Source organism: Mauremys mutica, chromosome 5, assembly GCF_020497125.1.
Source record: "Mauremys mutica isolate MM-2020 ecotype Southern chromosome 5, ASM2049712v1, whole genome shotgun sequence".
NCBI lineage: Eukaryota > Metazoa > Chordata > Testudines > Geoemydidae > Mauremys > Mauremys mutica.
In genome coordinates, this window is record NC_059076.1 from 99,629,133 (window position 1) to 99,651,237 (window position 22,105).

General features: G+C 45.3%; 1 protein-coding gene across 7 annotated transcripts in view; it reads right to left on the minus strand.

Moving 5' to 3' along the window:
- The window catches only part of NSUN7 (NOP2/Sun RNA methyltransferase family member 7), a 62,193-nt gene extending 41,772 nt beyond the window's left edge, over window positions 1–20,421 (minus strand). The window contains exons 1-4 of one of the 7 annotated variants that reach the window (XM_045019836.1): window positions 20,280–20,326; window positions 18,882–18,981; window positions 9,806–10,161; window positions 3,612–3,670 (exon numbers count right to left, since the gene is read on the minus strand). In XM_045019836.1, the coding sequence (XP_044875771.1) occupies window positions 3,612–3,670; window positions 9,806–10,103 (357 nt within the window). In that variant the 5' untranslated portion in view covers window positions 10,104–10,161; window positions 18,882–18,981; window positions 20,280–20,326. Of the gene's footprint in view, window positions 1–3,611; window positions 3,671–9,805; window positions 10,163–10,405; window positions 10,429–12,956; window positions 13,101–18,881; window positions 18,982–20,249 lie in introns of those variants that run through there. The other 6 variants (XM_045019835.1, XM_045019837.1, XM_045019839.1 and 3 more) reach the window with 6 other exon arrangements.
- Window positions 20,422–22,105: the final 1,684 nt, after the last annotated feature.

The following is a 22,105-nucleotide window of genomic DNA, read 5'->3' on the forward strand; positions in this document are numbered from 1 at the left end:
ATGACCTTTGGGCCAAAGGTGTTTATTTTACTGTAGATAAGAGCACAAAGGAGCATAAGTGACAGCTCCCTGCAAGAGCTCACTTGCTTGAGAATTTTGGCCTTAAGGAAAGTTTAATCTAATCTTCGGTTTTGAATGTAATTGGGGAGGTGTTGTTATTTTGTTTAAGAGGAAGTGCATGACTTCTTGGAGTCAGGGTACTTTTCTTGCAGAGGAGATGAGCAAAAGAATAATAGCTGTCCACCTTTCTCAGGAGAATTTGTCCCTGGTGAAAAAGACATCCTCGAGCATATCATTGCAGAGAGGATTTTTCTTCCCTTACTCTATGTTAAGTGTTACTTTGTCTGGAGAAAGTGTCCTAATTTAAAACAATTTTTATATTTATTTATAATACCTCTCATTTCAGATATTCCATCTGATCATCTTCCAGTGCTTTACAAGCATTAGTTAATTCTGCCTTATCACCATAATTTTACTGATGAAGCAGCAGACTGTAGCCAACATTTTCAGGAGTGTCCTCTAATTTTTGTAGGCAGCTGGAGCTCTGGGCTCAGCACCTTTTGAAGTCAATGAAAATGTATGTACTAAATACTTTGAAAATCAGAGCCTAGCTACCTCAAAGCAGGCATCCATGTTTAGTAGACACTTCTGGAAACAGTGTTAGCTGAGATTTCCTGATCAGTTTCTGAAGGAAACCTGATCCTTGAAACAAAGGAGTCCAGCTACCTGGTAAAAATGGGGGGGGGGTTGTGAATCCTCTCTGAATTCCCTGTCTCTAATACAGAAAGATTTCCTAACCTATCCTGCCTTGTGTTGTCAGTTGACTTGCATGTATGTTTTTTCCCATGTGCTTTCCCAGCTCTGCACAGATAGCTGGTTCAAAAGACCACAATAGTACTATGCAGCGTGGTTGAGTGCTGAAGGCTGGCATGGTGTTGCCTTGGTAGCGCTGTTTAGGCTGCTCAGTGCTTCTGCCCTTGAAGCTTCAATGTTATTAGTAGATAGCACAGCATGTTAGTTTAGCAGATTTTGATGTTATTCATAAAGAAAGACCACAGGCATGGCTCAGTGACAAAGGCACTCGACCCGGTTTATTGCCCCCTAGACACTGTCTCAGAGTTCTAGCTCCGTGGTTACTGGTACACTGACAAGTGCCTAGTAGCAAGAAATGGCTCAGGTCGGCAGCAGGAATTTCTGCCATCCCCTAGGCCACGCAAAGAATTAAGGCAAATATTTAGCCGATTGTTTTAGGCTAAAACAAACAACTAACATACACAATATACGCACCTCCTTACATATTTCATGACCTCTGTTTGTTATCTTCCCTTGTTCCTGATATCTTGAGGAGGGGGTGGAGGGGAGATCCCTATTCGTTAGGGATTAATACAAGAATCTAAAGGTGGGTAAAGAACTGGTTTAAGGGGAGACTACAGTGGGTTATACTAAAAGGTGAACTATCAAGCTGGAAGGGGGTTACCCGTGAATCCTCATGAATTGGTCTTGGGACTAATCTTATTTAAGATTTTCATAAATGATCTTAGCACAGAAAGTGGGTGTGTGCTAATAAAAATCTGTGCCAATATGGAGGAGAGCCAGAATATCATAAAGAAGATGTGGATGACCTTGAAAACCAGACTAATAGAAATGGGATGAAATGTAATAGTGCAAAGTGAGAGATCACACACTTAGGGACTAACAACAAGAATTTTTGCTATAAGCTGGGGATTTATCAGTTGAAAGCAACAGAGGAGAAGAAAGACCTGGGTGTATTGGTAGATCACAGGATGACTATGAACCACCAATGTGATGTGGCCATGAAAAAGACTAATGCAACCCTAGAATACATCAGGTGAGGTACTTCCAATAGAGCCAGGGATGTGGTTTACCATTCTACAAGGCACTGTTGAGACCTCATCTGGAATACTGGAACAGGTGCAAAGAACGGCTACGAGGATGATCAGAGGAATGGAAAACCTACCTTACAAAAGAAGAATCAAGGAGCTTGGCTTGTTTAGCCTAATAAAATGAAGGCTGAGGGAAGATATGATTGCTCTCTGTGACAAAACAGCCAAATACCAAGGAGGGAGAGAAGTTATTTAAGTTAAGAACCAATATTGATAAGAACAAATGGCTATAAACTGGCCATCAACAAGTTTAAGCTTGAAATTAGATGAAGATTTCTATCAGAGGAGTGAAGTTCTGGAACAGCCTTCCAAGGGGAGCAGTGGGGGGGGGAACACTTAACTGGCTTCAAGATTGAGCTTGATCAATTTTTGGAGGGGACAGTATGATGAGACTGCATGTGGCTCATCTGTGACTGCTACTAGCAAATATCCCCAACGGCCAGCGATGGGATTCTAGAAGGGGAGGGTTCTGAGTTACTGCAGTGAATTCTTTCCCAGGTGTCTCTCTAGTGAATCTTGCCAACACGGTCAGGGTCCAGATGATCACCATATTTGGGGTCAGGAAGGAATTTCCCCCCAGGGCAGATTGGCATAGACTCCGAGGTGCGGGGGTTCACCTTCCTCAGCAGCATGGGGTAAAGGTTACTTGTAGGTTTCAACTAGAATAAATGGTGGATTCTCTAACTGAAGTCTTCAGTAACTCAGCCAGAGGTTATGGATCTACTACAGGGGTCGGTGGGTGATGTTTTCTAGCCTGCAACATGGAGGAGGTCAGACAAGATGATTACGATGGTCCCTTCTGGCCTTTAAGTCTATGAGGGCTAAAGGAGACTTTTAGCCACCTTCCTGGTCCTGGGCTGCTTTGGGGACTGGAGACACTCCTGAAGTAACAGGCAGCCCTGGTGGCCTGTGTAAGTCACAGCAGCTTCCTCAGGCTGCCATATGGGCTGCTGCACTGATGGAATCTCTGCAGCACTCCATGCTGCAGCCACAGCCTACATACGCTGCTCTGGCCCTACACATCACAGCTTGAGTTGGGGTGCACCAAAGACAGCCTATGGCTGTCTTCCGCTGTCCTCTGTGATCCAGGGAAATCCTCCTCTTTAAATTGCTCTGCCCTTATATTTTGCAAAAAGAGGCCACAACAAGGATGGGAATGTTATCCTGAATCCTCATCTCTAAATACTGCCTTTCCAGAAAAGGTTTGAAATTGACTGAAGTAACAACATGAGGGAAGTTTCTGCTGAGCCTCCCACTTCTTGAGGAGCAAACAGAAGACTCCAGAATTTCTTTAGCTGTCAGAATTTCCACACCATTAGTGCTACTAAATTAATTCAAAATTCAGAGTATGATAAGCTTCAGAACATTAAGTATTCCCTTTAACATTTTGGCTATTCAAAGTTGTCAAACCCTTACAAAAACCTGAAACATGGCTACAAATGGCAAGCATAAATAGCTGAGTCTTCAGTATGAGTGGGTTCCTTTGCACAACTATTTTTCTGTTGTACGCATTTATAATACCCCTCTCCTCCCCCCCCCCAGCTGAAAATTTAGCCCAGCAATTTAACAGGTCTAAATTGTATGAAGCTTCAAAATGTAAAATAAGATTTAAAAGTACTTCAGTATCCTTCGTAATGAAAAAGGTGCAAGATACATATAATGAACTGCATTATAAAGTAGCTTACTTTCTAACAGAAAGTTACTTACTATTGACTGACATGGGTAAAAGCAGCTATCTAACAATATATTTTCAAGTAGATCTTGATCTGCAAGAGAAGAAAATACTGGTTAAATACATTTGTACAATACTGTAAAGTTTGTAGTATAAGTCAATAAAATTCATAACCAAGGCAAAGATTGAAAAATAAATTAATAGATTAAAGACACAGTAAATTGTTAAAATCTGATATTGCTTAAAGTACAAATTTAACTGCAAAAAGTAAAATATCAAGGTAGCTGAATTCAGATCTGCCATTCATGTCAGAGTATTATAATTTCAGTACAAAACATTTTAAAATGTACATTAGGTTTCTTAAATGCTTAAATTTATAAATATATTAAAGTTACATAGGTATCTTGATCCCTCAAGTATTTCAATATAGCTATTTCTACTTTATAGACTTCCCAATAGTGGCTCCCTAAGGCAAAGATGCCTGTCTGCCATATACACTATTAGTTATAGAAGTGGGGATGGCTTAAGTTCTCTCCTCCTTCTGGAGACACAGGGTGAAATCCTGGCCCCACTGAAGTCAATGGCAAAATTGACATCATTGGCAACAATGGGGCCAGAATTTCACTCATCTTCTGAGGAACCCTGGAAATGAGAATGGTAGATGACATTCCCAGCTCTAGGACACAGCATCCACTAATGCTGCTTCAGACTTTTTTCTTTCAGAGCACTTACAAGAATTTTCTTCTGAAGAAAATAGGTTTATATTACTGCACTGTACCTGCATATTACTTTTAAAAAAACCACACACCTGCCATGGAGAGAATACTTTTCTTGGTACCTTTGACTCAACTAAATCCATAATAGTATTTAGTTATGGAATGGTATGCATAACTATTAAAGACTTCTATGCCCATAAAGGAGAGGCAGCATGAACCAGTGCCCACACTTGTTCAAATGTGTCGCTACTGCAAGGTTGTTTGACATCACTAAGTGGCTTCAGACAGCTTTGCCCACTGTTGCACTTGCCCTCATCAGAAAAGCAAATGAAAGGACAAGAAAGCCCTGCCTCCTGCTGCTAGATCTATGAACCTCACTTCACACTGGGAAAATTGCTGCACTTGCTAATTTACAATGAAGTAGACTGTTCAGTTCTGGCACCCTTACATTAAGTAATACTTTATTAAAGGATTCTGTTCATACTGTGCCATGATTCATTTATTCACTCTTAAATAACAGGTGTACAGTTGGAAGATTAAAAAGACTTCCTAATTTCTGCTGACACCCCTCCGTTTTCCTTTATGGAGGTATATTTTGGGGTGGTGGAAAGGAGAGAAGAGGAAGAGATGACACTCTCCAAGATATAGTAGTATTCTTAGCTAGTGAGAAGACTATCCAGTCTAGTTTGGAAGCATAAAATGATTCAGCTAAATTGCACTCACAGTATATAAGGGCATGCAGTGACAGATGTCTCAGGAGACAAGTACTCAAGATAATACAACATTTACCTTAAACATACCAAATAAAAAAAAATATCCACCCAAATGTAGCCTGTGTCTCGTAACCCAGCATAACCAAAGAGTGAGAAGTACTGCTGGAGGATTAAATAATTAATGAGCCATGCATATTTTTAATTTTTTGCGCAGAAAAAAAGCTTCTGCTGAAACATTGCTACAGTTCCATCTTTTGCGCACCAGAGGGTGCTGTGACACAAGAACAGCAGCAGCTCCCAACAGAAAACTTCAGTGGTGCCCTCTTTTGCCCACCAGAGGGTACTGTGGCAATAGAACACAGCAGCAGCTCCCAGTCAACTAGGGAAGAGAAATCCTGCCTTCTTCGCAGCGCCCGCCAAGCAAGGTCACGAGATGGGGGCTCATAAGGGCTAGTGGAGGAGGACAAACTGGTGCAGAGGCTGAATGGAATTGGAGGCGCAGGGCCACAGGGGGTGGGAGGTGCATGGTCACATGGTGATGGGGGAGGGAGTGCAGAGCTACATAGGGCCAGGGAGTGGCTGAGTGGGGGCACAGTGACACATGGGGACACAGGGAGGGGGTGCAGGGCCACATGGTGATGAGAGGAGTGGGTGTCTAAATGGGGGTGGAGGGACATGTGGAGAGAGTGCAAGGACACATGGGGATGCAGGAACACAAGGGAACAGGGGCAGATATGCCTGACTGAATGGGAGAGGCTAGGGGTCAGCCAGGGTCTGCATGGGGGAAGCTCCCTAACAAACCCTCCCCGCCCCTCACAAAAAAATGTGTTCCATACTTTTCCCGCCCATACCCAACAACCCTCCAAGTTTACACCCAGGCTCCTTCCCAGCAATTTACTTCCCTCTCCCTCAGTTCCTACATTACCCCTAACTCCCCCAAACCTTTGCACTGCTTCTAAGGAGTGCAGGAAATACGGTTCTGTATTGTAGTTTAAATGAATTATTACTCAGAGTTCTGTATTAATATGCATAGTTAGGAATCTGTCAAAGAACATTTCCTGAATCTTTTTTGTTGTTTGTATTAGACATACTTGCTCACAGGTATTTTGAAATAAATGACCAAAAATAATTGAAACTGGTGAGATTATATTGTGTTATTTTGACAAATAAAATTGGAGAATTTTAAAATATTGTGCTCAGAATTTTTAATTTTTTTGTGCAGAATTCCCCCCGGAGTACAAGAATGGTTTAGAGCCACTGTTTGTTTTGATGAATACCCTTCCCTTGGTTTCAGTAGCAAAGGGACAAGATGAGGTGTCATTATTTTCTCATCTCATAGGTAATGCTGCGAGTATGTCACAGAGGTCACGGATTCCGTGACTTTCCCTGTCCTTCGTGACTTCTGCAGCGTTTGGTACTGGCTCATTGGCTGCCTGAGCCAGGTAGCCCTTGGGCCAGCAGCAGCAGTTTGGGTGTATGGGAGGGGGCTCAGGATTAGGGGAAGGGGTTGGGGGCTGCAGGAAGTGCTTACCTTCAGGTGGGGAGCTCCTGGATCCCACTAGCATGGCCCCCCTGCAGCTCCTAGGTGGCTGAGGGGTCTTCATGCTGCCAGTGCCTGCAAGCCCCGCCCCCACAGCTCCCATTGGCGGTGGTTCCTGGCCAATGGCAGCTGCGGCAGCTGGCGCTTGTGGCGGGAGCAGCGGATCCCTGCCCTGGATCCTGCCTCCGCCACCTAGGAGCTGCAGGGACACAGAGCCGGGTAGGAAGCCCTGCCAGCCCCACCAAACCCCCACACCTATACCAGCCGTGCACCATGGCAGGTAGGTCTCGAATTAATCTGTTTTATGATTTAAATATTAAGCACTTCAGTAAGTAAGTCATCAATCATTTTGCTTTTGTTTGGCTTCTTCTTCAGGGCCAAAGGCATCTGGTGTCAGATTTGCTACTTGTCATTTTTTGCTGCTTCAGTGAAAGGTTGGGGGCTAAGTCTCTTCCTTCCATGACTTAATCTGCTTGCTAGTCTCCTCCACTGAAATGACTGCAGTTCAGACCTCTGACTCTCAAATTAGGACTAGCAGACATCTACTCATTGCAGAAAACAGCATACTAGCTTTGGCTTGCATGCTAGTTTGGGCAGAAGTATTGTGCCCAATGCAGGCACAACATCGCTGAAAGCACTTCTATAGCACATGCACAAATGACTTCAGCTCTATCTTTTTAAAGGGCTTTGCTTGTCTGGGCCAGCCAAACTCTGCTAACTAGATTGGAAGAGAAGAGGAATTGGCTCCGCCTCTTCTGGATGGATGGCCAAATCCAAGGGGATAAACTCCTTTACCTCTCTTTTCTACCTTGCCCACTCCATTAACATCCATGCAATGCAACTCATAATTTAACCCTTGGTTATACATAAGGCAGTGAAGAACAATTCAGTTTTCTGAATTTTTCAGCAAGCAATTTCCATTGTTAGTAATCTTGAGTGTGCTTAATTTCACATTTAGTGCACGAGACTTTTGAGAATAAGATTGCCAGAAAATAGCCTTAAGATGTTCTCAGTTATACTATATTTTGTGTTCATTGCATTTTCTGGTGCTCTGTTCCCCTCACCACTAAAAATTATTTTTGTTCCTACATTAGAAGCAACACTGCATCACCAAGAATAGAGAGTAACAGTTTCTTAGCCTTCTTTTAGATTCAGAGCTGGATGAAAGATGCCTATGCTACATCTTTCAGATGCAAAGGTCACAATAACAGCAGGGAGAAGGAATGCACTTCTATTTCTTCTCCTCAAATTTCTATCGTTTAGCTACTATATCCTCTGAATTTTACCCAATGAAAGTTTCTTAGCATTTGGTCAGGAACAATTACTCTTTTCTGTTTGATCCAGGGAAAGCTGATGTCACCACATATTTTAGGTAGTTCCCATGGATACTAAATGGCTTCTCATTTTTTATACTGACTCACTTTTGTGATGCAGTCGTACTGAACTAAATCCTGCAAAGTGCTGAGTCTGCCACCATCTACTGTTAAAATCCCACAAAAGATGCCAGTGCTCAGTGTCTCTCCCTCATGAGTCTATTTTTGGAGTGAGTACAGACACAAAACGTAACTCTTTGTCCATGCAATGGACAAAAGGTAGGTGTTTCAGTGGACTAGCATGATAAGGTGGGTCAGGTAATATCTTTTACTGGACCAACTTCTGTTGGTCATTTGTTCGGTCTCTAGAGTTTCTAAAGAGAAATGCCATGTTTGCCAGTTTAGCCATTGTTAATTTTTTCCTCTTTTCTACTCAGTTTTCTTTTGGAAAGATTTCTCTCTTTCCTGGAGTCTAGTTATCTGGGACTTTGGCATTTTTGTTTTTTCAGTCACAAAAAAGGAGTGAAATTACATTTGAAAGTATAATTAGAGGGCACAGCAGAAATGTCAGCTGTAAACTGGGAAGTTACTGCTACAAGCCAGCAAACACTGAACAAAACTAGTTGACACTATTTACAAGTGGCCAAACAATATGAATACTTGAACTCCATGTTGGTGAGGATGCAGCATTAATTTATTCTTATGTTTATGAGACTGTCCATTTTATTTTATTTTCCCTCTTACTGACAGGGTGGTTTTTGGAGGATTCCTCTAACGAAACATTCACAGGTCTATTTTTCAGCCTCTATTTTTAATGCACATTAATTTGATGCAGTGTATTTCAAACTGATAGTTTCTTTAAGCTATTGTCTGTTCTTGGGGGTTGGGTGAGGGGCTTGTTACCTTGCATATCTATGAGCATAAGGTAGCAAAACTAGCGAGATCTTGAGCAAGGAGCAGTAGCAATTGCTCAGTCAGATGCCCCTCTCTCAGTCTTGCTGGTGGTCTAAAGGTAATCTAGTCTAGAGCAGTTCTTCACAGAGCTAGCCAATCAACCTGATATGACCCTGTCATCAAGATAAGGAATGTACCCTACCACACCGTTTGATAAGGTTTGGCATATAGTAGCCAGCTGTGTTCTCACAGGGCTAGGTATGATAGAAGGCAGTGTGGAGACAAAGGCTATCTGTGGTCCTGGCCTCCACTCAGTCCCCCCTTCATCCCAGCTCTGCATATTTTAAAGGTCAAATCTCATGCTACTCCCCAGGAGCCAAATCCTGCCCCTTCCTACCACATGGAAGAACCCATAAATCAACTTCTCAGTTCAAAATCAGTGGCCCTATTCCCATGAAGGAATAACAGACGAGGGGAAGAATCAGATTCTTAATTTGGATGACTGATTCAGTTAATAATGGTCAATTTAGCATGTTCAGTTTCCATGGAGAGTAAAATGTATTTATTTCTTTATTGCTGAAATGGACAGAATTCACACTTTTTCCTTTACAGGAAACCAGACCAAAACCTTAAATAATGAAAATTAAGTACTTTGTTTTACGTTGTCTTGCTTTGTAACAAGAATTTGTACAGTATTCACAAACAGTTTAACAGATAAAAAAAAAGGGTTTCCTCCAAAGCACTTGGACATGGCTGATCAAATATACACATTGGCTCTCTCATAAATACAGCTGCCCACCTTGCTTCCCAATACACTGTCTACGACCAGCCATCAATTACAACAGTCCTGGGTTGCTAGTTAATTTAAAACTAATCTCCAAGTAAAGTAATCCCAGATCCACAGGCTAGCACCCTAACTACTGAACCATCCTTCCTGCCCATCAATAAATATGATCATATTGATATACATGACCTAAATACTTCATGTAGTTTTGTATATTTTCTGCACTGCATCATTTCTGCTAGCAATATAGGGAAAGAGTTTCTACTTACATTTCAGAGCACTAAACGCCAGTTCATAGGATGAGCGCTGGGAACATTCATCTTTAAAATCTGGTAGGGATGGCACTAGTTCATTACCATACCTTACCAATATTTTATCCTGAGGCTTTTCATTACGAATGCCTTGAAAAATTTTAGCTGCATTTATGTATACAGAGTCTTGATAGCCATTGTTCTCAATAAGACTTGTTGTACTCTTTTCAACAGGCTCTCTCTCATTTGAAATTGCCATTTCCCTGAAATTTGAAATGTCCCTTGACAACATCAAGTTACTTTTGGAACTTGGCATTCTTTCCCTGTTGCTTTGTCAGCACAATAAAATTTGACAAATCAGAATCCCACTGTCTCTGCAAAAACAAGAAAAATTTGTATTAAAATTAAGTTAAAAATCAGTTTTCAGTTTCATTAAAGTGTTTCTCTTCATTTTTATGGTTTTTAATGGAAATGCTTAAAAATTTCTGATCTAGGCTCCAATTCTGTGCTTAACTTTGACACACTCAACTTTATCCAATGTGAAAGTCAAAATGTTATTTCATGTATTTTTTTAAAATACAAGTTACTTTTATAAATATATAAATGCAGACAAATTACCTTATAACCATGGTTCTTTGAAATATGTTGTCCACGTGGATTCCATCATCTACCCTCATTCCTTGCTTCTACAGAGTCCTAATCCTGTGAAATTTGTATTGGTGAAGGAATTGAGAGATGGCTGGGCCCGCTCCACCCTTCGCATCCTGGGATAGGGGTGTGCAAGGGCATTCAGGGAGTAGGTGTGGTCCCTATGGACACTGGTAGCTAAAATGGATCTTGTGCAGCTGTGACTCATGCACACCCAAGATCTGCTTTAGCTAGCAGCTTCCATAGGGATCACACCTGCACGATAAGGATACATCTACACAGCAATATAAGCCCCGGTTCCAGCCTTGGCTCAAGCCTAACCCTGCTTGGTGTGTGGATGCAATTGTGTTAACCTAGGGTTCGAATCTAGGGTCCCAGGACCCTGCAGGGTCCAAACCCTTGTTAAGCTGGGACCTAGCGTCTGAGCCCTATTGCTTTCTTGTGTGCACGCAGCCCTGGCTTGACTCAGGTCCCAGAAGTTCTCTATATGTATTTCAGAGTTTCTGGGGGCAACTTCCTTAATCCTCCCTATGTCAACAATCTATGCTACAGTCAACAGGAAGCTACACCTCCCCTTTGCAAATGGGAGCAGCTCATACCATGCTTGCAGACCAGTGTTTAGTAGTCAATCAGAGAGCCTGCAGGGTTTTCAATTGAGACTGATCAGAAGAAGCTTTTTGCAGAGAGCTACTTCCTGATCACAAGAGCACAGACAGATTTTAGTGCATGCTGCTTGGGTGCCCCTGCACACACAGCCCCAGGGAGGGGGCAGAAAGTGGAGCAGGGATTAAGTAACTGCCCTGCAGGTATGGATAGCAGTAGCGCTCCCAGCTCAGCACAGCTGGGGGAAGATGACCCCCAATACCCCAGCTTCTCCTCCTCCCTGCAGGGGCACTCCCTCCATCCCCATTCTGCTCACTGGCTCCCCCTGCCCTCCCTAGGGCTGCGTGCGCAGGGGGACCCAGGTAGCATGCACTGTCTGAGCCGCAAGTGGGAGCCAGCCCCAAAACCTCCCTGCAGCCTCCTACAGCATTGGCTCCAGCTCCTCTTCACTGAGTGCTGAGCTTGCCCAGAGCAGAGAGCAAAGCGACAGGTGGGAGGCGATCCCCAACATCCTGGCAGCCGGGAGCTGTTCCTCTCCCAGCTGTGCTGAGCCAAGAGCTCTGCCGCTTCCCCTCCCTACAGAGCAACCACTTGTTCTTGCTCCGTTTTCTGGCCCATGCTCCTGGAGCTCCCCACCCTTCCTGGGGCTGCATGTGCAGAGGCAGCCAGGCAGTGTGCACTGTGAGGGCAGTGAGTGGGAGCCAGCCTTAAAGCTTCCCCACAGCCTCCCAGGTATCCCTTATTCCTGTACACAATTGAGCTCAGAAGAAGCCCTATTCACTTTAATAGAGAGAGACGGGCTGCTTTTCAGTTAATTTCTCTAGTCCAACAGTTATTCTTAGTCCTATTATCTGACTTCCTATAACACTAGGACTATCTTATATTTATATTTGTCTGAATTAAGTATTTTCAAGTTTACTGGGGGGAAATGAATTTCTTTCACCAATAAAAGTCTCCTTGTACCATTAAGACTGAGGCTTATATTCCTGGACAAAAGCCACCTCTGTAGCTCCCCAACATGGTGTCTAGCAGTATTATCATTTGATATTTTGCTTAGGAAACTGTGTGGGCAGTAATGTTTTCCCACAGTGCAACATATTCATAAGGTTAGAGTGTTGACACAAGGGCAGAAGAGGGCAAGGGGAAGAACACCAGGCACTCTGGAATAGGGTTACTTTGACTCAGCTCTGTGCATTGCACTGTAAGTAACAGAGCCCTAGGCTCAAGCACAAGTCTGAAAATCCTTAACCTAGGGTTAAAAGGCAGTGTAGACAATCAAGCCCACAGTTCCCTGACATAGGTATGCTGACTTGGGAACCACTAACCCGAGACTTACACTGCTGTATAGACATACCTCAGTGTCCTTGCACACCCCTATAGGACTGTAGAAGCAGGGACAAGGAGGGCAGGTCATGGAATCCATGTGGACAACATATTTCAAAGAACCACAGTTACTATAAGTAACTATTGTCTGAAAGATCATCATCATGGATTCCACTCCTAGTGACTAAGGCCATGTCTATATACAGCACTGCAGCAGCACCACATCTGGTGAAGACACTATATGCCAACAGGAGAGAGCTCTCCCATCAGCATAAAAAAATCCCATCTCCAGGAACAGCAGAAGCTATATCAGCGGGAGAAGAACACAAGTGCTTATGTTTGGTATAACTTATGTTGCTCAGGGCTGGGGCGGGGGGTATTCACACATAAGTTATGCCAACATAGGCTGCAGTGTAGACACAGCCTAACAAGTACCTTGGATGTGGGGTCTATGAGTCCTATTTAAACAATGATTGTGGGACAGACATCCAATCTGGAAGCCTCTATTAAAAAGGTGTGGCCAGAGCTCCATGTGGATGCCCTACAGATTTCAGAAACAGGGGACAATCTTCAAACAGGCAGAGAGGCTGCCTACCTTTAGTGGAACGAGTTAATGTGGCTAGGTAGATCTGACCTGGCTAATTCACAACACATTCTTACACATCTGGAGACTCATTTTGATAACCTCTGAGGATACTGCTTGACATGTCACTCTCTCTGCTTAGAGGTTTCTAATTTTTTTTTCTTCCTGTAAATGAAAAGATCATGCCCTTACTCAACTGTGTGAAGCTTAGTTTTGCCAGAGGTTGAGTGTGACTTAGGAAAGAAAACTCAGGGTGAACCCATTGATTTAAGTGAAAATCTGAAGAAGAAAAAAAAATCATAGCCAGGAACTTGGTGTGAGGCCTATCAGTCACCATCTCTTTATGGAACACCAAGGTCAACTAAGCATAAGGGCCTAAATTTCCCGTATCCTGTGAGCTGATGTTATAGCTACTAAAAAAGGCAGTCTTCATAGACAAGTGGTAAAAAGAGTGGGTGTAAAGGCTCAGAAGGGGGTCTCATTAAGCCAGCTAACACTATGTTGAGATACTAGGAAGAAAGGGAATCTCAAAATAAGGGAAAACATAAATGAGACCTTTGAGGAATTTAGCAACTATACAGTAGAAAAATATGGTATGACCAGACCCTCAATTGGAGAATTATGCACAGATATCACTGGTAGGTGTAGGAGTTGAAGGATAGTCCTGAATGTTTTATGGTTAGCAGGTAATTCAGAACAGCAGAAATGGGTTTTTCCAAGGGAGACAGGTGACACTGTGCCCAAATAGAAAATCTCTTCTATTTTGCTGTATAAGTTTCCAGAAAAACTTTTTATATTATGTATCAAGATGTTCTTGATATCAGCTGAACAGCTTCTTCCAGTGGCAGTTAACACATCTGATCGCATGGATGCTGGCTGAATGATGCTTGATCCAGGTGTAAGATCTGACCTTCATTTTGTTAAGTCACAGCTGGTAAAACAGGTTGGAAATAAAGCTGATAGCTTCACTAGGTCTGAGTACCAGAGCTGTCTGAGCCAGGCTGGGACTACTATGACCATGAAGGCTGAATCTTGACTGAAAGCCCTTGGTCATGGGTGATGGGTATCATAGGCTGGGGGAGGCTGTGCCTACCTAAACACCCTGGTGTGGCCCCACCGATACTCCACCACCAAGTCCCCTCCTGCAGTTCCCAGTGCTCTGCCCTGGCCAGCTGGGGCTGGAGCTGGCTGGCCTGCTGCATGGACTCGGGGTGGCCGGCACTAGGGCCACACTGCCTGCCCGGCACTTGGACTGTGTCACCTGGCACATCAGTGCTGGGGGCCACAGTGGGGGTGCTCTGGGCTCCTGGAGGGAGTGGGAAAAGAGAGGGGGAAGGGTGGGACCTTGGGCAGAAGGATAGGGGCCAGGGGCTAGCCTCACCCAATGGCCAGCCTCACCCAATGGCCAGGTCACCAAGCACCCATGCCCTTGGTACTAACAGGACTGGCAAGTAGGCACATGAGCCCCAGTCTGCATAAAATGAGGACAGCATCTGACAGGGTGCCTAGGCCCAAACCCCTCTCTGAAGCTAAACACAGGACATTTATTATCCTCATCTGTGGGGAAAAAACAATCTTCAAGACTGAGTCTTTCATTGTCCACTCATGCCTGTTAAGTTGACGGGAGAGAATTTTAAAACCCTGGAAGACGCATAGCGACTAGTGTGATCTGATAACTGCACCAATCCTAGAGACAAACAGCTTCTCAGCACAGCAGTGATGACTATGCTCCTCTTTCTGTTGACATAATGCATAGCTGTGATGTTTTCTGCTATCACTTGGCTCACGGATCCCTGCAACAAGGGGAGGAATGCCATGCATGCTAGATGACATAGGACTCAGCTATTTATGTGAAGTTGAGCTTGGGTGGGGAGGGAAGAGTCAGAGACCTTGTGTTGGAAAATGGTAAAAAGTGCTGCTTCTCCTAAATGGGGAGCTGATCTTTACCAACATTTTGGCAGGAAGTGGTGCAGCAAAGAGGTATTCTGGTGAAAGAACACTTTCACATGGGCAACAATCTAACAGGATTTTCATGGGACCTTCACTTTCATGTCCACATGGTATTTGCTTGGTAGATACAGTAACTCCATGCTTAATGTTGTAGTTATGTTCCTGAAAAATGCTACTTTAAGTGACACGATATTAAACTAATCCAATTACCCCATAAGAATTAATGTAAATAGGGGGAGTTAGGTTCCAGGGAATTTTTTTAAGTTTTAAACAAACAATTTAATACAGCACACAGCAATGATGATTGTGAAGCTTGGTTGAGATGGTGGAGTCAGGGGGTGGAATATTTCCCAGGGAATGCCTTACTGCTAAATGCTGAACTAGCACTTGGCTGAGCCGTCAAGGGTTAAGACATTGTTGTTAATGTAGCCTCACACTCTACAAGGCAGCACGAATGGAGGGAGGAGAGACAGCATGGCAGTGGCTACAAATATTCCCTGTGGAAACTGAATGTGATGATTAACCCCTGTCAGGAGGAAGGGGGAGGTGTATGTGTGTGTGAGAGAGGAGAGAGAGAGAGAGAGAGAGATGCATATATCCCCTTTAATTACACAGCCTTTTTAAGAACAGCAAGTTGAAACAGCAGCTGCTGCCAGCAAGCTCCCTCCATCCTGAGCCCTGTCCAGCCCACCCCCCACCCACCCCCGCTGTGGAGATGGGGTACAGGAGCAGTGAGCAGAAGTGGGGGAGGGGGACCCCCTGACATCAGCACCCCTCTTCCCCCCCACCCCCTGAACAACAAGCAGGAGGCTCCTGGGAGCAGCTCCAAGGCAGAGGGCAGAAGCAGCACATGGCAGTGTGGGGAGGAACAGCTGAACTGCCCGGCAATTGATAGCCTGCTGGGCGACTTCCACACAGGGAACTTAGGGGAGTTGATTGGGGGCTGGTCCACCCTGGTTCCAAGCCCACACCAGCTAGCTCCAACAGTGGCTCTTTCTGCAATCTGTGGGCAAAGCAGGCAACTGCCAAACAACGTTATCAGGGAGCATCACACAACTTTAAACGAGCATGTTCTCTAATTGATCAGCGATGTAACAGTGAAACATTAACCGCGATGACATTAAGTGAGGAGTTACTGTATACTGATTGCAACCACTTTGTATAGAGTATAGGTGAAGTCTAGAAGCCTGCCATGCTGTGCAACATTGGTGCAGAAGAACACAACCTACAAATCTCAGACATGCTCTTACAGACATCTCAGGTTGAGCTTGCGGATCATCAAAGAGACTTACTATCGACTATGATTTGGAACCCGTCCCCCAATGATATATATGCTCCTGCTGACCTCAACTCTAACACAGCACCTATGAATTATATACTTTGAGTCAATAAAAGTGTAGATTTCTCTCTGATGATCCTGAGCCTCAGAGTGGTACAGAGCTGTCAGATCTCATGAATTGAGTGTTGCCTTTTTGGAAGATATTCACCAGATCAGCCAGTCATCAATGTATAGATATAACTGAATATTGTGTCTTGCTAAATGGGCTTTGATGACCACTAAATGCTTGGTGAATACCACAGGCACCAACTTTCCAAAGTGCCGGGAAGGGGGGGGAGCTTGACCCCTGGCTCTGACCCAGGCCCCACCCCACCTCTTCCCACCCCACTTCCTCCCACAAGTGTGCCATGTCCTAACTCCTCCCCTTTCTCTCCAAAGCCTCCCACATGTCATGAAACTGCTGACTGCAGCGGGTGGGAGGTATGGTGAAAGAGGGAAGGTGCTGATTGGCTTGGCGCAGCCCACCAGTGGGAAGAAAGCACTGGGGGGGAGGTTCTGATAGGGGGGCTGCCAGTGGAGTTGGCACCTCTGGTGAATACTCAGTGCCAGGGAGAAACCAAAAGGCATTTGGACCCCCTTTAGTATTCTCGAAAATGGGCGCCATGAAGTCCACATCACAGTGAAAGTGGCCACTGCATATGCTGCCATAGCAGGTGTCTAAAGCAGCCTGCACAAATGTTTGGGACACTAACAACCCTTCAGATGCCAGAGACCTTAGTCCTTCCCTTTCATTTTGTGGTCACTTCTCCATGAATTGTGACACCCTGTCCCCCTTTGGATAGTTATATTTTGATAGAAGTACTTGATAATTCAAAATGTGCATCTGGAGACTGAGGAAAAACCTTCCTGGAAAAAAAAACAAAAACAAAAGAGAGGAGCTACCCCATCTAGAGTGCTGTATGGTTCTCTTAAATTCTCCCATAACCTGAGCAGGAAAGCTCATCACCAGTATTAGTGAGTGGTACCAAGGGAAAAAAATGTCTCCAGTTGTGTGATCGTGAAATAATCAATACACAGGACATCTTGGATACCAAGAAAATCTGTCCCAGAAACATCTGCATTGTGGAGATAGACAGTGTCAAGGGCACCAAGGTTATCCATTCCAAATGTGTCCATATCAATATCAGCCCCAAGGAATCAGTACCAAGAGAAGTGAAGACTCAAGTTTCAGGGAATACTGTGGGTACCTGAACACCAGCCAGTGCCAAGACATCAGCTAAAAAAATGGTTTGTGGCCCAGATCTGGTCTATCTGAACAGCACAAGTAACAACTATTGGTGAGCTTTCTGTGTCTGTCTAGTCAGAACCAGAGAGGGTGTCCTATATCTGTGCTCTTCGGGAAAAATGTTCCTTCTTACCCCTTTCTGACAACTGGGTGGAAGAGGTCTGGCTGCTCTCCTAGTCTCAGTATCTGAAGGGTTCCATCTTCTCAAGGATGAGTGAGCCCAGTACCTCACAATTCACAGGAGCATTAGCCAAAGAAGACTGTTCAGGCCTAGTGGGAATCTTCCTCCTTCCCTTCCCCCACACCCCCCAGGAGGCTCTCATCAAGCACTCCAGACGAAAAAATTGAAGGCAGGCCTGCCTCTCTCCTTCTGTGTCCTCTTGGAGAAACAGCAACAGATCAACAGATCTGTCAAGTATCTGTTAGGAATGTATCCCTCACCAAAGGAATAGAGGCACCTTGAACCCATCATTGTGTGGGACAGCCACCTTGCAAAAGTGTTAAGTTTTAAATCCCAAAGACTTTGTTTCTGACTAGCAGCTAGGGTTCTAGTACCAGGGGTATCCCATAATTTATTATCTTTGTATGTGCCAGTGAGGGTAAATACAAAGGGATACTATGCTAACCAAGAAATCTCACAGCATTTAGAGTAAGCAGACACTAAATGGGTTCTATCCCATACATGGCAAAAAGGAACCAAATGACGGTTGGGCCCGCTGTGCCCTTTATGTTCTCGGGTAGGTGGTGAAGATGGGCACCAAGACATCTTAGGCACAGGCGCAACCCCAGCAGATATTGCTAGCCAAAAAGAATCAGATCTTATGCACATGGGGCACATGCACACCAAGAGTGGAATCCATGTGGACAATCACTTGAAGAAACACAGGTTTCAGAAAGCTTATATGACTTCAGTGGGTGTTGAAGATATTCAAAATAGCATGAACAACACTCAGCATTTTGAAGGATTTGGCTTGACTGAATACACTTCTCCATATCATAAAATGGATGTCTTTTGTTCCATAATATAAACAAATCAGCAATCCATTACTACTTTATACTAAGTCTCTTATTAGTCACACTTATTCTGAGTGCTAAACATTTCATCAAGTACTGTACTTGTCTTTACCCTACTGCATCTCCAGTTATACCATACAGGAAAAAGCAGCATTTACAGATGCTGTATTGGCTGACTGGTATAACAAAGTTTAGCGCCATTACTCATAAAGCTATGCTTTTACTAGGAGTTCAGGAGAACAAGTTACCTAGTAAGTACTGCTATATTCTCCAGCAGACTGCACAGTACAAGCAATACAGTTATCACAATTACCAATTATTAGACTTTGTCATAGTCAACATACTATAGCTTTTTTACATGTTAATCTTATAATCAGGAATGCAAAAGATAGTACACAGATATACCCACTGATTTTTTAAAAACAAAATTATATCCACTTTTTATCAGCTGTGAATACAGAAGATAAAGTTTCTGATAGTATAATTTCTCGTTTCCCAGTTTTACTCATCTGTGTACAGGAAAAGAAGAAAAAGATTAGTACAATAAGTTGTAGCCCACAAAAGTCACAGCTCAAAGTTTAGGCATACTTAAGAAATCCATTCCAGTTTTAGAGACATCAGGTTCCAGCAACATTCCCTACATTTAAAGAGGGAAATACAAATTCTAGAGAGGTCACCTGTTCAAGAGGTCCTCCCCCTTAATTATAGGGAGTATTGCTGAAACTAGTGAACTCTTGAACCAGAATGAATTTTCAAGCGTGCTTATAGAAGTCACTTTATTACCAGTTATATATGTTATTTAATAACAATCGAAAGCATAGTACAAGCATTAGTTAACACATTTATGTAACAAATCCAAGAAAAGTATTTTGTATGCAGCTCTGTTAAGCTACATTAGTACTGAGGATCTTGAGCACAGGTCCACCAGTACTAGCCTTACCACCACTGTGCTGTCTGACCTTGCTCAAAGCAGGTACATACAACAGGGTGCAAAAAGTGTCAGATGTAGCCAGTTAGCACTCCCACCATTTCTAGGCAACAGTGAAAGATTTCTCTGGAACCCCCCAGTGAAGACAAGCCCAAGGAAGACATAGGCTGGAGGCTACAATGAGTGAAGCACGTCAGAAGACAGAGCACAGATGGAAAGGGAGACACTATAAAGAACAGGCGGAATTCCCAGTGTCACCATTACAACGCTGCTTACAACCCCACCCCGACCCAGGATTTCCCCTGCTCGCGTCCCCGGGCTCGCCTGGAAGATGCTATGACAACTGGCGAGCGGGCCCCTGTGCAGCGCCATCTCCTGGGGTCCGAGCGGGGAACGCTCAGCTCCACGGGGGCATCTGCTTGGCCCAGCAGCAGCAGAGGGACACCGCACTCCCTGCAGGGGCTTGGGGGCGAGCGTAGACACTACCCCGCCTGACGGCGGAACGCCACCGGCAGCCAGGGGCGCGCCCTCAAGCCGCAGAGGGGCCCCTCGCCGCGGCAGCCAGGCCGCTGAAACAGGGGTTACGGAAACTCCGACCCGCAGGAGCAGGGCCCCGACTGACCCCCCCGTGCCGCCCAGGGCGAGCGGGCGCAGGGTCCCCGGGCAGCACCTGTGGCAGGTGCCCACGGCACAGCGGGTGCCCCCCTACCCGGGCAGGGGGCCGCGGAGTAACAGTCCCGCTACCCCCACAACGGGCGAGGGGAGACCCGGCAGTTACAGCCGGCCGGGGACAGGAGCGGGAGATGCGCCCGGCTCCCCTTGGGGCTCGCGCCCGCCTCGCTCCCTTACCCGCCGCGCCGCGCCGCGCTCCCCACGCACCGGCAGCAGCGGCCTGAGAGCAGCCTTCACCCCGCCTGCCCCAAATCTCTGCCGCGGCGAGTCTCCCTCCGGCCGGGCGGGGCGGGCCCGCCCATACGCCCCACCTGTTGCCGGCGCAGAGACTGGGGGCGGGGAACCTAGCTCCAAGGACCGTTTCATTTAAATTCAGACTCTACCATTCTCTTCTCTCCCATGGGGTGGGGGAAGGAAGGTGCGGCCCACCCCGCAACTACCCCCTTCGGAACGGAGCTGGGGCTGCCTCCGCGGAAAGTGTTTCTGCCCCTTCGCCCCCCCCCTTTCTGCGATACCTTGGTAGAGTCCGGGTGGTGGTTCTCTAGAGCAGCGGGGCGGCTCGGTGGGAGTAGGGGGTTTCAGGGCATCTTTCTGCTGCTAGTGGAGAGGTAGGCTTGGGCCCTCCCGCGTTGGTGGGCCTGGGCCTGCTCTTTCCAGGGAGCGCATCTGTCAGCAACTGGAGGCTGGGCTGGGCCGGGCCCCCTTCTCCTGAGGTGCTCCAAGCGCTAATTCATGAATAGCACCTAGAGAGGCTAAGGGCAGACCGCAGGGGCCATAGGCTCATAGGACTGCAGGGACCTCCACAGGTCCTCTAGTCCAGCCCCCTGCACTCAAGGCAGGACTCAGTAGTAGCTAGACCAGGACTGGGCAAACTTTTTGGGCTGTGGGCCACATCTGGGAATAGAAATTGTGTGGCAGGCCATGAATGCTCATTAAATGGGGGTTGGGGTGCGGGAGGGGGTGATGGGTCTGGTTGAGGAGTAGGAAGGTGCTCTGGGCTGGGATCAAGGGGTTTCTGGAGTTGGTTCCTGGGAGAAGGCGGTGTGAGGGAGACACACAAATCCACTTCTCTGAGATACTGTAATCAAGGCTATGCAAAAACCACAGTTCTGGGTAGCAAGATTCTGTGCTGGGTTCACTTTTTAGTTTTATGGATCCAAAGTTTTGTTCAAATTCAAACCACATGAAACTAGATGAACTTAAACACATCTCATTAAAATCAACAAATCTTACCAGGACCTATCTAATTGTGTATTCCAACTGCATGAAAATAACCTTCTAACTAACAAGAATGCATCATGAGTCCCTGCCGATGGTCACCATCACATCAAATAACCTATTAACATAATTCATCTAACTCAGTTTCTTCCTATGAGCACTATTACAAGTTATTCCACCCACTCTAGTTATGAAAGAAAAGTCTAACTAAATCTCAGTGTCTAATTATTGAGTGATCTGCAACACTGTCTTTTTTTAAATTATAAATTTTACTTACCCGTGAAATTTCTCAAATATTTCCCAAAATATTTCTAATAAGTATTGAAAGAGTTAAATTTCAGTTAGTTAAAAAAATGGAGTTATTTTTTCTATAAATCTGCCATACCTATGGCAGTATGTGTGGTCTTCAGATTTTGACAGAGGGGAAAAAATGATAAAATCCTCAATGATTTAACTAAAAAACTTCAAAGACTGAAGTACCCCATTACTTTGATTCACCTCTGCCTTGCACCTTTCAGGTCCGGCTGATCGTGGCTCCCACTGGCCGCAGTTCACTGTTGCAGGCCAATGGGGGCAGCTGGAAGTGGTGGCCCATAAGTCCCTCGGCCCGTGCCACTTCCAGCAGCTCCCATTGGCCCGGAGCAGCAATCCACGGCCAGTGGGAGCCGCGATCGGCTGGACCTGCAGATGGGGCAAGTAAACACACTGGCCCGGCCCGCCAGGGGCTTTCGCTACACAAGCAGCGACCCCTGTTTGAGAAACCCTGCTCCTGGGGGTCCGCGGAACCCACTCATCAACTCCTCTCCCTCACTCTA